This window comes from Trichechus manatus, unplaced genomic scaffold (genome assembly GCF_000243295.1).
Source record: "Trichechus manatus latirostris isolate Lorelei unplaced genomic scaffold, TriManLat1.0 scaffold00007, whole genome shotgun sequence".
NCBI lineage: Eukaryota > Metazoa > Chordata > Mammalia > Sirenia > Trichechidae > Trichechus > Trichechus manatus.
This window is the reverse complement of record NW_004443943.1, coordinates 16,048,969-16,063,131: the sequence shown is the minus strand read 5'-3', so window position 1 is coordinate 16,063,131 and position 14,163 is coordinate 16,048,969. Positions and strand designations below refer to the sequence as shown.

The window sequence follows — 14,163 nt, the reverse complement described above, 5'->3', positions numbered from 1 at the left end:
TCTCAATTCTGTTCCATTGGTCTGTGTATCTGTTGTTGTACCAGTACCAGGCTGTTTTGACTACCGTGGCAGTATAGTAGGTTCTAAAATCAGGTAGTGTGAGGCCTCCCACTTTGTTCTTCTTCTTGAGTAATGCTTTACCTATCCAGGGCCTCTTCCATTTCCATATGAAGTTGGTGATTTGTTTCTCCATCTCATTAAAAAATACTGTCGGAATTTGGATTGAGATTGCATTGTATATGTAGATCGCTTTTGGTAGATTTGACATTTTCACATGTTGAGTCTTCCTATCCATGAGCAAGGTATGTTTTTCCACTTATGCAGGTCTCTTCGTTTCTTGCAGTAGTGTCTTGCAGTTTTCATTGTATAGATCTTTTACATCTCCAGTTAGATTTACTCCTAAGTATTGTATCTTCTTGGGGGCTATTGTAAATGGTACTGATTTGGTGATTTCCTCTTTGTGGTTCTTTTTGTTGGTGTAAAGGAATCCAACTGATTTTTGTATGTTTATATTGTATCCTGAAACTTTGCTGAAATCTTCTATTAGTTCCTATAGTTTTCTTGTGGATTCTTTGGGGTTTTCTGTGTATAAGATCATATCATCTGCAAATAGAGATACTTCGACTTCTTCCCTACCAATTTGGATGCGCTTTATTTCTTTTTCTAGCCACATTACTCTGGCTAGGACCTCCAGCACAATGTTGAATAAGAGTGGTGATAAAGGGCATCCTTGTCTGGTTCCCATTCTCAAGTGGAATGCTTTCAAAGTCTCTCCATTTAGGGTGATGTTGGCTGTTGGCTTTGTATAAATGCCCTTAATTATATTGAGGAATTTCCCTTCTGTTCCTATTTTGTTGAGAGTTTTTATCATGAATTGGTGTTGGACTTTGTCAAAGGCCTTTTCTGCATCGATTTATCAGATCATGTGGTTCTTATCTTTTGTTTTATTTATTTGATGGATTACACTGATTGTTTTTCTGATGTTGAACCATCCCTGCATACCTGGTATAAATCCCACTTGGTAATGGTGAATTATTTTCCTTTCTTCTGGTGCCCGAGGGTGTCTTTTGCAGCTCTCTTTCTGCTAGTTCCAGTTGTGGGGTTAATGTTTTGATTATGGCCCTTTCTTCTTTTTGGATGTGTGCATTTATTGCTCTAAACTGACCTCTGAGCCCTGCTTTTGCTGTGTCCCAAAGGTTCTGGTAGCATGTGTTTTCGTTCTCGCTTGATTCTGTGAATTTTTTTATTCCATCCTTAATTTCTTCTATAACCCAGTAGTTTTTGAGGAAGCTGTTGCTCAGTTTCCACGTGTTTGATTTTTTCCATTATTGATTTCTACTTTTATGGCTGTACACTCAGAAAATATGCTTTGTAATATTTTGATGCTTTGGATTTTGTTAAGGCTTGCTTTATGGGCTGATATGTGGTCTATTCTGGAGGATGTTCCATGTGCATTGGAAAAGAAAGTATACTTGGTTGCTGATGGGTGGAGTGGTTCAGTATATGTCTGTGAGATCAAGTTGGTTGATTGTAGCATTTAGATCTTCCGTGTCTTTGTTGAGCTTCTTTCTGGATGTTCTGTCCTTCATTGAAAGTGGTGTTGAAGTATCGTACTACTATTGTGAGCTATCTAGCTATCTTTTTAATCCTGTTAGAGTTTGTTGTATGTATTTTGGAGCCTTGTTGTTGGGTGTGTAAATATTTATTATAGTTATGTCCTTCTGGTGTACTGACCCTTTAATCATTATATAGTGTCCTTCCTTATCCTTTGTAGTGGATTTTACTTTAAAGTCTATTTTTTCAGAGATTAATATTGCCACTCCTGATCTTTTTTGAGTGTTGTTTGCTTGATATTTTTTCCCTATCCTTTGAGTTTTAGTTTGTTTGTGTCTTTAAGTCTAATGTGTGTCTCTTGTAGGCAGCATATAGATGGATCGTGTTTTTTTAATCCAATCTGCCACTCTCTGTCTGTTTATTGGTGCATTTAGTCCATTTACATTTAGCGTAATTATTGATAGGTATGAGTTTAGTGCTGTCATTCTGATGTCTGTTTTGTGTGTTGTTGACCGTTTCTTTGTTCCACTTAATTTTCTGGGCTGAGTCGTTTTTCTTTGTTTTCTTTTCATCTTTTTCATTGTTGTTGATTTTGTATTTTCTGAGTCTTTATATTTTTCTAGTTTTTTGTATTTTGACTTGTAGGATTGTTAGTTTCCTTTGTGGTTTACCTTAATATTTACCGCTATTTTTGTAAGTTTGTACCCGTCTTTTATTTCTTTTTATCTCCTTGATTTCCTGTCTATATGAAAAATCTAGGTCTGCATTTTTTAAGTCCCTCTTTTTTATTTTAAGGTTGTTATCTTTTATATATTGTTGTCTATTTCCCTATTTTCAGTGTTTTAGTGTTGGTTTATTTTTGTGACTTCCCTATCTGGGTTGATATCTGGTTGCTCTGTCCTGTGTTCTAGTCTTGGGTTGTTATCTGATGATATTGATTTTCTACCTGGGGGACTCCCTTTAGTATTTCTTGTAATTTTGGTTTGGTTTTTGCAAATTCCCTTTACTTCTGTTTATCTGGAAATGCCCTGATTTCGCCATCATATTTGAGAGACAGTTTTGCTGGATCTATAATTCTTGGCTAGCAATTTTTTTTCCTTCAAGGCTTTATATATGTCGTCCCTTTGCCTTCTTGCCTGCATGGTTTCTGCTGAGTAGTCTGGGCTTATTCTTATTGTCTCTCCTTTGTAGATGACTTTTCGTTTATCCCTACCTGCTCTTAAAATTCTGTCTTTATCTTTGCTTTTGGCAAGTTTGATTATAATATGTCTTGGTGACTTTCTTTTGGGATCTACCTTATGTGGGGTTCGATGAACATCTTAGATAGATATCTTCTTATCTTTCATGATATCAGGGAAGTTTTCTGCCAACAAATTTTCAACAATTTTCTCTGTATTTTCTGTTATCCTCACCTGTTCTGGTACTCCAATCACTCCTAGGTTATTCCTCTTGATAGAATCCCACATAATTCTTAGGGTTTCTTCATTTTTTTAAATCCTTTTATCTGATTTCTCCTCAAATAAGTTGGTGTCAAATGCTGTTCTTCAGTCTCACCAATTCTAACTTCCATTGCCTCAATTCTGCTGTTACGACTTTCTGTTGATTGTCTAATTCTGACAATTTGTTGTTAATCTTCTGGATTTCTGATTGCTGTCTCTATGGATTCTTGCAGCCTGTTAAACTTGTCATTATGCTCTTGTCTAATCTTTTTAATTTCCTCTATTGTGTGTTCTGCGCTTTGCTTAATTTCCTTCCTAATCTCTTGAAGAGTTCTGTATATTAATCTTTTGTATTCTGCCTCTGGTAATTCCAAGAAATTTTCCTCCTCTGGAAACTGTTTTGATTCTTTATTTTGGGAGCTTACTGAAGCCATCATGGACTGCCTCTTTATGTGATTTGATATTGACCATTGTCTCTGAGCCATTAATAAGTTGTTTATTTATTTTATGTTTGCTTCCTGTGTCCTAGCTTCTTGTTTTGTTCTGATATGCCCAAATAGGCTGCTCGTGTGAGCTAGTTTGATTATTGGCACCTTTGAAGCTATAATGTCCTGTAAGTCCTGGTTAGATCTGTTACTAGGTATGTGAGCTCAGGAGTCTTCCCACTTCTCCTGTATGAATTCAGCTTAGGTGCCCAGGTAGATAGCCACCAAGTGTGTAGTGCAGACTCTCACCTACAGTCCTAGCCCAGCATGGATGATTGGTGTAGGAACAGGCATCTGGCTGCAGCAGGGGAACATACTCTGAGCAAGACAGGGGTCTGACAGCTGCCCCCAAGTGTCCAGGAGGAAGGTGTGTCCCTGTTCCCTAGAGCACGTTGGTGGGTGTTTTTTGCAGCTGTACTATGAGCACCCAGTGCTGTTGGCTGTAAGGACTGGGGGGCATCTCTTATTCTTGGGCCCCTATCGCAGGTGGCTAGGTGGCATGGGTGGAGCCACCAGTCCTCAGGCCCCTGATGTGGGTAGGTGAAGACCCTGCTTAATGGGCAGAGCAGAGTCAAATGTCACACACCTGGCACTTCACAGCTGAAACAGTTGAAGTTAAACTTCAGATATATACCATGTTGTACTGCGGTAATGAGGGCGTATGTTGTTGAAATGGGCATGCAGAAGTCTATGCAGGGGGAAAGGCACTCAAAGTCCGTTGATCCCTTATGTCTGTGTCTAGGCAAAGGAGCTGTGCCTACCCTGAGTTCCTGACTTAGGGGAGCTGGTAGTTTATTTTTTCCCCTGCTTGTTAATTTGTTCACTCTCCAAGGCTGGGAGAATGGCTCAGGGTGTGTGACGGATCCCACTTCTGGCCCAGGGGACTCGGCTATTGCTGAAGCCAGTCCAGGACCCAGTGTAGAGCAGGGAACAGGGTGGTAAATGGGAGAGAGGTTTTTCCCTTAGGAGTGTGTTTTTGATCCATGCAGTAGGCTGGACACAAATACTTATCTTTCGGCGATGAAGGGCTGCTTCTCACTGGTTCTGTGTGGCCGAATAGACTCTCAGTGGCTGGGTCTCTTCCTGTGTGGAATACATCTCTTGAGCACCAATGCTTGCCTGCCTCACCGCTCACGCCCGAACTGATCAGTCCTGAAGGGCTCAGGCTCTCGCTGGGTCGGGTCTGGCACCTTCTTGCTGCTTCCAAACCATCTCTCCCTCCCCCTCCCACTCAATCTGGTTCGTCAACTTTGTCTTTCATGTTCAGGGCTCCCAGATTGTCATATATAATCGAATCACTTGTTTTTTCGGGCCTTCCTTGTAAGAGGGTCCACTGAAAACGTCTGACTACTCCGACATATTGGCCCCGCCCCCAAGAGCTGGTATTTTTAACACACTCCGTGGGTGATTCCAAGGTAAAATCGTTGGGTTTGGGAACCTGTGTTCTAGAGCAACACCCTCAGGTCAAAGGATAGTGGCCTGGCCAGTTTGACTGCAGACCCATTGTTGTTTGAATTGGAGCTGCATTGTTATGTAATGACTGTTGAACAAGTTGATCTCATGATAGTCAGAATATATATTTTATGGGACTAAGACAAGGAAATACATGTCAGCCTTGCTTTTACTTGCCTAAAATATATAAAACAGCAGCACCAACTAGGCAGACTTACTGCTTGCCCAACTAGAAGTTGGCCAATCATTAAATCAAGCACCAAGTGGACACAGTTGTATCTGAGAAATTATATGAAAGACAATCTGATGGCCTTAGGGGTGAAGGGGGTATTCTAGGCTGTGAAGGCCTGGAATAACTGCCTTTGACACGTAGAAATAGATTTTGAGCTGTATCCTTAGTAAAGATTCCCCAGGGGCTGCCCACTGAGCTTTTTGGGCAATAAATGAAAATTCAAAAGATAGTTTATGAGCTAAGTCTTTGGAAGGAGAGGTCATCTGCCTGTCTTGTGTTTTGCTTTGATTATTTTTTTTAGGATTCTGACTGATTTCCAGGTCTTCTGTTCTTTCTTCCTGCCATTTTTCTAAAGAAGCCACTTTTTGAATAAATTCAGCACTCTAGCAAGCTACACATTGGCCTTGGTAAGCTGGGATGTAATTCCTTGCCTCCCTGGTGGCACTGGGCAAATACAGGTTCATTAACCAGTGCCTGAGTTTGGTGACTCAGTTAACTGAGCTCACGCCCAGGCTCTCTTTGTGCTTTGATGGTGGGCTTTGTAGGGGATTGCGTTCAGACCCATTGCCTAATTGAACAACATAAGTCAGTGTCAGCTGTACAATTTATCTTCTCTTTCTAGGTTGGGGCTGGAGCATAGATAGGTTGGGAAGGAGGAGATGCTTGCCCTGCATTCCCCCTACCCGCCATCCTCCAGTGCTGCGTCTGTTCCTCCTGGTTAACCACTGGTACTCCTCCTCAGTCTCCAGCTTAAAAACCACTTCTTCAGGGAGCATTTCCTCTGCTACTCAACACTAGTTCAGGCCTCAGGCGACCTATTCTCATAGTTCTCTGTGAGTTTCCTTCATAGCAGTTAAGACAATAAACAATAACTTATTATGTAGATCATGATGTGTGTAACCTCTGTCCTCTCCACTAGACCATGAGCTCTGTGAGGATAGAAGCCTTTTCTGGCTCATAGTTTGATAAACCTCAAGCTCCATGTTTCGGTGTGTCTGAGGAGGCACCTACAGCCCTGCAGCCTCCTGAGACTGGGTTGAGCAAAGCATTGACACTTTATCATGTTTCTTGCTCAAGGCCACATTGGATTAAGGTTTCCATACTCCTGGGCTAAGAGGCAACCACAAAACCAACTTGAGGGCTTTCAGTGGTGGGTAAAATTAGAGGCGGTTTGGCCTAGTGATTAAGTGTGAGCATGCTAACAGTGCCAGCCTTGGGTTTAAGTTCCAACTCTACTACTTTAACCAGCTGTGTGACCTTGGAAATTTACTTAGCCTCCCTAAGTTTTATTTTTTTCAACTGTTAAATGGGAAGAATAAAACTTTTTACTTCATAGATTGTTGTGAAAATCAGATGAAATAAGTCCTATGAAGCCCGGTATAAATGGAAGCTGTTGTTGCTGTTCTTAGTTCTTAAATATCAGAATGGATTTGCCCCTGATCTCTGATGTCTGCTTCCTCAGCAGCCTGTCCCCCATGATGGGAATGTGTTCTAAACTCTAAGGAAAGGAGGAAGATGCTTATGTCAGGATTTATTTACGGAGGGCAGAAGTGCTGAAGTCAGAATGCAGTAGAAAGAGCCATGTCTAGGGGACAGGCGATGAGGATGTTATCTGTGTCTGGGCGCCCACCTCCAGGTGCCTCCCTACTGTGAACCGCTCTGTTCCCTCATATAAAGTGAGCGTTTTGGACCAGAGCTAGATAATTTCCAATATTCTGCCAACTGTATAATTCTGTGAACTCAAGATACCATAATGCAAGCTAGGGAGAGGCTTGTGGTGGCTGAGAAGGGGAAGGAGAACAGAAAGGCAGTGGCTGTTATTTCTTGGGGAGCCCTGGTGGCACAATGTTAAAAGCTCAGCTCCTAACCAAAAGTCAGCTGCTAACCAAAAGGTCAGCAGTTCAAATCCACAAGCTGATCATTGGAAACCCTATGGGGAAGTTTTGCTCTATCTTATAGGGTTGCTATGAGTCGGAATTGACTTGATGGCAACGGGTGTTGTTTCTTGGAGGGCATTGGTGGTTCACCAGTAGAATTCTCTCCTTCCATGTGGGAGACTTGGGTTTGATTATCAGCCAGTGCACCTTATGTACAGTCACCGCCCATCTGTCAGTGGAAGCTTGCATGTTGCTATGATGCTGGACAGGTTTCAGTGGAGCTTCTAAACTGAGACAGACTAGGAAGAAAGGCCTGGTGATCTACTTCCAAAAAATAGCCATTGAAAACCCTGTGGATCACCATGGTCTGATCTGCAACTGATCATGGGGATGGTGTTGAACCAGATAGTGTTTTGTTCCCTTGTGCACGGAGTCGCCATGAGTAAGGGTCGACTCGATGGCAGCTAACAACAACATTATTTCTTGAGCTTTTACTGGGTATCAGGCGCTGTGCTGTTATCATCTCCATCTTAGAAAATGATAGCTATACTTTAGAGAGGCCGAGTAACTCCTACAATGTTTTACAGCTAGTGCGCTAGTAAGAGCCAAGGCCTGTCTGATGCTAACACCCATTCTTTTTATCCTGACTCTTGACTCACTGCTTACTCTTCTTTGTGGTTTTCCCCTGCACCTCAGCTGGTTTCTCACAGCCCTTTTAGATCATAGTGGAAGCCCATCCAGACACAATGAGCTGGCTGAGAAGGCCAGGATCCTGGGAGGCAGGAGGAACTTCCCTACCCACCCAGTCATCTTCCTTCTGTGGGACTGTGAGCTCAGCAATTTCAGTTTCAGAGCCTGAATAATGCCCACCTCACTTCCACCCATATTTGGGCCTTAGCAAGTGGGGTAGCATTGTGACAGGACATGAATGATATCTTTACTGGCTCTGTGCTAACTACTAGATGATCTTGATGAGGCCACTTTCCCTCTCTGGGCCAAGAAATGGCCCTTTTAGGCCTTGTCCTCAGTCCCCAGCCCTCCTAGACCCAGCTAGGGACAAACAAGCCAGCTCTAGGGCATGGGCTGGGTGATAGCCCTTGTCTGTCGTGTTGGTTTGTTGCTGAGATGTATCAGGCCCCAGTATGCTGGAGTTACCGAATGGTCTGGTCCTGAGAACTGCCTCAGTGGGCAAGGTTGAGTTTGGTGTTCTTGCCTCCCAACCTTATCTCTTCTATCTACTAGAGATTACTTTATTTCAAGTTCCTCATCCACATCCCTCCAAAATAGCTTACCCATTTGGCTTATCATTCTGAGGACTTCTATATGTTCCAGAATGACTTCTCTCTTGTTCACCTTTCCCCATAGTAAAGTGGTTAAGGACATGGATCTTGGCATCAGACATACCTGGGTTCAAATCCCAATTCCCTCACTTACTATTTCTAGTTCAACCTTGGGAAAGTTACCTGGCTTAGTCATTATTCTCCATTCTGTTAAATGGGAATAGGACCAACTTCATAGGATTTCTGGCACTGTAGAGCACTTTCAGCACATAGAGCATATAAGTGCTCAATAATAGCTAGCAATCATTTCAGTTAGCTTCTCTCAGCAGCATGGTGAAAAGAAATCTGATGAAAATCATTCACTGGAAGATGTGAATGGAAGTAGGTTTAACCCTCCCAGAGAGCAACCTTTTTTTCCAGCAGATCCTTAAATCCTTGATTGGTGGTGGGATGTGAAAGAACTACATTGTACCGTTCTTTCTTCCCTTCGTGGTAGCCACAGACAGATGGGTAGGTCTCTTTCCAGTGCCCTTATCTATTCTGGCACTCTCTTGGATGTGCTCTATGCAGAGGAAAGGGGCAAGCACTTTAGCACCCACTTTTTAAAGGTTTTCCACTCCAAGATTTGTTAATATTTTGTTTATTGGTGACTCATCATACTTCATGGAATCACTGGCCCCAGAAGCCCAGTGGGTGATATCTACTTCATCTCCTTCATCTGAGGGGCCCTTTTGTTCTTGAAATTAGCCCAGCCTGGATGGATGAACCTTCCACGAAGTCCTTCATATCCCTCTACCCCCAGGTCAGATCAGGCACTGAACTTTACCAGCAGTTCCCCACCCTGACTGAGCATCAAATTCACGCAGGGACCTTTTTATTGTGTGCCCTGGGGCCCCACCCTGCGAGGCCTGGGGTGTAATCTCAGGCCTCTGGCCTCCTGTTTCTTCCCCAGAATTCTTTGTGGGAAAATCCTGTCTTTCACCTAATAAACATCCAGATATATTTCTCCCTTTGGCTGAATGAATGACTTTCTCTTTCCTCCGAGCTTTCCTAGGTGGTGTTCTGGCATTTTCTATGCTGGGCTAGAAGATAAATACATGTCTGTCACCTCCACTAGAATGGAGTTCTTCGGGGCATGGAGCATGGGTTATCCATCTTTGTGTCCCCAGCCTCTAGCAGAGTGGTTAATACAAAGTAGGCACCAAAAAAGTTTACGTGAAATGTAACATGTTTTGAATCACTTGACTGATTTTTTTCTAGTACACCGCTTAGAAGGAATCCTGATGGTGCAATGATTAGCGCTTGGCTATAACCTAAAGGTCAGCAGTTCAAACCCACCAGCGGCTCTGTGGGAGAAAGGTGTGACAGTCTGCTTCCGTAAAGATTGCAGCCTACGAAACCCTATTGGGCAGTTCTGCTCTGTCTTGTAGGTCGCTTCAAGTTATAATTGACTTTATGGCACAGAACAACAACAATACTGCTTAAAATATAGTAGGTTTTCCATAAAAGGTCTTCAAAGAATGGATGTTGTAATAGGACACAGCTGACTGGCCTCAGGATGATTAATTAAGGCCATGCCATTTGTCAGACTATAGCATTTACCTTCCTCGGTCAGCCTCTTTCCTCACCTACTGGCATTTGCCATGAGAAAACAGTGGTGTCTGCAATACTGTTTGCAGTTCTTAGCTCCAAATCCTCCAGATTTGGAAAATTTTAGCTTTTTAAAGAATATAGATTCACTTTGTTTTTCCCATCTGCCCATCCCAGCGGTGCCATCTTTTATATCTGTTAGTCATTGAGCTTTTGTATTCAGCTTGAAGTCAGGGGTTGGGGAACCCAAACAAACAAGAAGGATTAGAGAAAAAGTGCCTTTAGTCTCCCCTCCCCTATTAAAGATGTCCTGACTAATGGTTGGAGCCCTGGTGGTGCAGTGCTTAAGAGCTCAGCTGCTAACCAAAAGGTTGGCAGTTCAAATCCACCAGCTGCTCCTTGGAAACCCTATGGGGCAGTTCTACTCTGTCCTGTAAGGTTGCTGTAAATTGGAATCGACTCAGAGTTTGGTTTTTGCTTAACAAATGGTTGAGTTTTGTTCACCCCAGCCCCACCCCTTCCCCTTCCACATACACTGGAGTGCTTTGCTCTCACACTGTGATCTACACACCCAGATTTGTCTGACTCTAAGACTCATGGTTGTATAACATCAGCACCATGAGGGCGGGTTTTTTTCCTTCCTGTTTTTATTCTCTGCTGTATCCTCAGTGCTGAGAAGAATACTGGCACATAGTTGGTGCTCAATAAATGCTTGTTTAATGAATGACTGAAAGTCTCAACACTGTGTAAGCAGCCTGAGGTCAGGTTTCTTTGGCTCGTAACAACAGCAAACAAAAAACATTGCCCTCGAATTGATTCTGACTCATAATGACCCATAATGACAGAGGGGGACTTCCCTCTAGGGTTTCCAAGGCTGTAAATGTTTATGGGAGCAAACTGCCACATCTTTCACCCACGGAACAGCTGGTGGGTTCGAACCACCAACCTGTTAGCAGCCAAACGCTTAACCACTGCACCACCGGGGCTCCTGCAGGGTAGAACTGTCCCATAGGGTTTCCAAGGCTGTAATCTTTACGGAAGCAGACTGCCACATCTTTCTCCTGTGGAGCACTGGTGGGTTTGAACCACTGACCTTTCTGTTAGCAGCTGAGCGCTTAACAACTGTACCACCAGGGCTCCTTCTTTGGCTCCTAAGTGTATATTATTTCCACTACATCACAGTATCCCAGGTACAGTGAAGAGAAAACAAATTCCTGTTTTTGTGTATCTTTCTGAATTTGTGTGTGTGTGATCTTTTCTTTCTTTTGGTTTATTTTGTTAGGGTACTTTGTAAGAAATGAAATTACTGGAGCAAACTGCAGAAACATTTTGAAAGCTATTGAAAATATGTTAATTTTTTTTTTTTTAATGCTTAAGCCCGTGTGTCTTGTTACTAGACATGAAAAAATAGTCCAATTTCATTGCTACCCTGCCAGCAGTGTTTAAAGAATTTCTTTACTAATGTTATATAGGAGTACATTGGTCAGTATTTTAATTTGTTTCTGTTTCATTATATGCAGTGGAATCTTATATGAATTATCAGTTTAATAACATCATGTTTTTTTGGAGCATGGTGCTGCTTACTCCTAAGCATGTATGTTTTACAGGCCCCAAAACAGTTGTGTATCTGCAGCATGGCTTGCTTGCAGATTCCAGTAACTGGATCACAAACCTTGCCAACAGCAGCCTGGGCTTCATCCTTGCTGATGCTGGTTTTGATGTCTGGATGGGGAACAGCAGGGGCAATACCTGGTCTCGGAAACACAGGACTCTTTCAGTTTCTCAGGATGAATTCTGGGCCTTCAGGTATATTTGAATTGATAATAGCATGGTTTTATTTCCTGAATACCTTTAATGCAGACACATGGGGATTCCAGCTATGGCGATATGAGGTCATATGAGAGGTGAAACTGATGTCTCTTGAAAGGTTTTAAACCTCGTTAGGAATTGAATTAAATAAATAGCTGTAGGGGAAGTTATAAGTAAGTGATTACATTATAAGAAGAACTAGATTCAATTGGGAATTGAGTAACTTTTAACTTATTTTGGCATTTGTGCAGGTTTGGGAGCTGCTGGGTAAGTTTTGTCCCATAACCTTCCCCCCTCCTCCATATACATGTACTGCAAATTTTCACTTCTCTTCTTTCCAGAAGTTTTCAACTCTGAAATTCTCTTCTGCTCTTTCTTACTTCTGGCCATACCAGTGAAGAGCTGCGTGACGTTGAACATGTTACATAAACCCTTTGTGCCTAAGTTTCCTTATTTGTAAAATGGGGATAATAAACACCTCATAAAGTTATTGGGGGTATTAAAGGAGATGATAAATGGAAAGAGCCTGACACAGTGCCTGAGACATTGTGAATACCCAGTAACAGTTGACTTACCCATCCCCTGATAACAAACACGTATACATGCATACCCATACATACACACCGGTTCCGAGCTCTGTGTACAGTACCAAATATTAGAGCAGGTGAGTACTATGGACACTTTCAGACTCGCTACCCATTTGTCAAGCCAGTGCCTGTCTAAAGACATGAAACACAAGAATGAAAGCTTTTGCCAAAGACACATACAAGCATATGTTTATTGTAAAACTATTTACTATTTGTAATAGTGAAAAACTGGAAATTACCCAAATGCCCATCAGCAGTGGAATAGATAAATAAAGTGTGGTTTATCCAACATGAATGAAACCAGATACAGAAGAATATATACTGTATGTGTGTGTATATATACACACACACCCCTCGAGAAGGATATCATGCTTGGTAAAGTAGAGGGTCAGTGAAAAAGAGGAAGACCCTCAACGAGATGGATTGACACAGTGGCTGCAACAATGGGCTCAAACATAACAATGATCGTGAGGATGGCGCAAATGTTTCATTCTGTAGTCCATAGGGTCGCTATGAGTCAGAATTGCCTCAATGGCACCTAACAACAACATATGTATATACTGTATAATTCCATTTATAGAAAAGTTCGAAAGCTAATTTATGGTGTGAAAAACCAAAGGATAATAGTTCTCTTTGGGAGCACGACAGGAAGGGAGCTGAAGGGGGCTTCTCGAATTTTGGTAATGTTCTGTTTCCTAAGCTCAGGGTTGCTTCACCCACAAGTGTTCAATTTGTGATAATTATTATTTGCATACTGTTCTATTTGTATGTAAATAATCCAATGAAAGATTCCTTGTTTTGATTACAGTTTTGATGAGATGGCAAATTATGACCTACCAGCTTCAATTAACTTCATTCTGAGTAAAACTGGCCAAGAACAGTTGTATTATGTGGGTCATTCTCAAGGCACCACTATAGGTATGTAATAAAGATTGAAAGTTGGTATAATGTCTTTATTGCTGAGTTTGCATTTGTTTTTAAAACGTGAAATTAAAAAAAAAGTTCAAATAATGTTTTTTTTTAATGTCAAGCAGAAATAATGAATAGGACAGGGAATTTTGGTGTAACAGTTGCTTTTCTCTGGAAATTCAGACTTTAATATTAATGGATAAACATGGTAGATGATTCCCTTGAAATTGAAGGTGTTAATATAAACCACATCCTATTATATATTTTCCTAGTTAAGCAGTATGGGTATGTGAGTGGGTGGAAAACAAGAAGTTTTAACTTTAGAGACTTTAAAAAAGAAAACAAGAACACACATTAACTTTTAAAGTGGAACAAAACTAGCTACAAGGATGCCAGGTTATACTTTATGTAAAAACAGTTTTAAAAAGTTTTACCATATTTGCATTTATGCTGATTATAAAAGTAATGTGTGTTCATAGTAAAGAAATCTAGAAAATTTAGCAAAGTTTAAAGAAAATAAAAATTGCTCATAATTTTACCAAACAAGAGTTTCTAATAAGGGGTTAGGGACCTGTCCCATAATTTTATTTTATTCTCCCTTTTAGTGTTTACTGTAACTAATACCTTTATGCTCATGTAGTATGGTCTCCTTAGAATAAATTACTAGAAGGAGAATTGCTATATCAAATGCATGAATGTTTTTAAGTGTCTTAATATATATGGTGTGTGTGTATATATGGCTAAATTGCCTCACCCTTACTACCATCAAACACTCTTTGCCAATTTGAGAGGCTAAACCAAAAGCAACTTGGATACGTGTTCATTTCTCATGAATGAAGTTAAGCATTCTACATTATATTCCTTCTTCCCCTGCTTGTCCACCTGTGTGAGGCCAAGTTTAAGGCAGGAAGTGACCTGAAAGGAAGCTAAAATATATTTTAAAGCTAGG

At 41.4% G+C, this 14,163-nt stretch overlaps 1 protein-coding gene across 2 annotated transcripts in view; it reads left to right on the top strand.

Moving 5' to 3' along the window:
- The window catches only part of LIPA (lipase A, lysosomal acid type), a 45,457-nt gene that overhangs the window by 15,782 nt on the left and 15,512 nt on the right, over positions 1–14,163 (top strand). For both annotated transcript variants that reach the window (XM_023739870.1, XM_004369914.2), the window contains exons 4-5: positions 11,517–11,715; positions 13,114–13,223. In XM_023739870.1, coding sequence (XP_023595638.1) covers positions 11,517–11,715; positions 13,114–13,223 — 309 coding nt within the window. The remainder of the gene's footprint in view (positions 1–11,516; positions 11,716–13,113; positions 13,224–14,163) is intronic.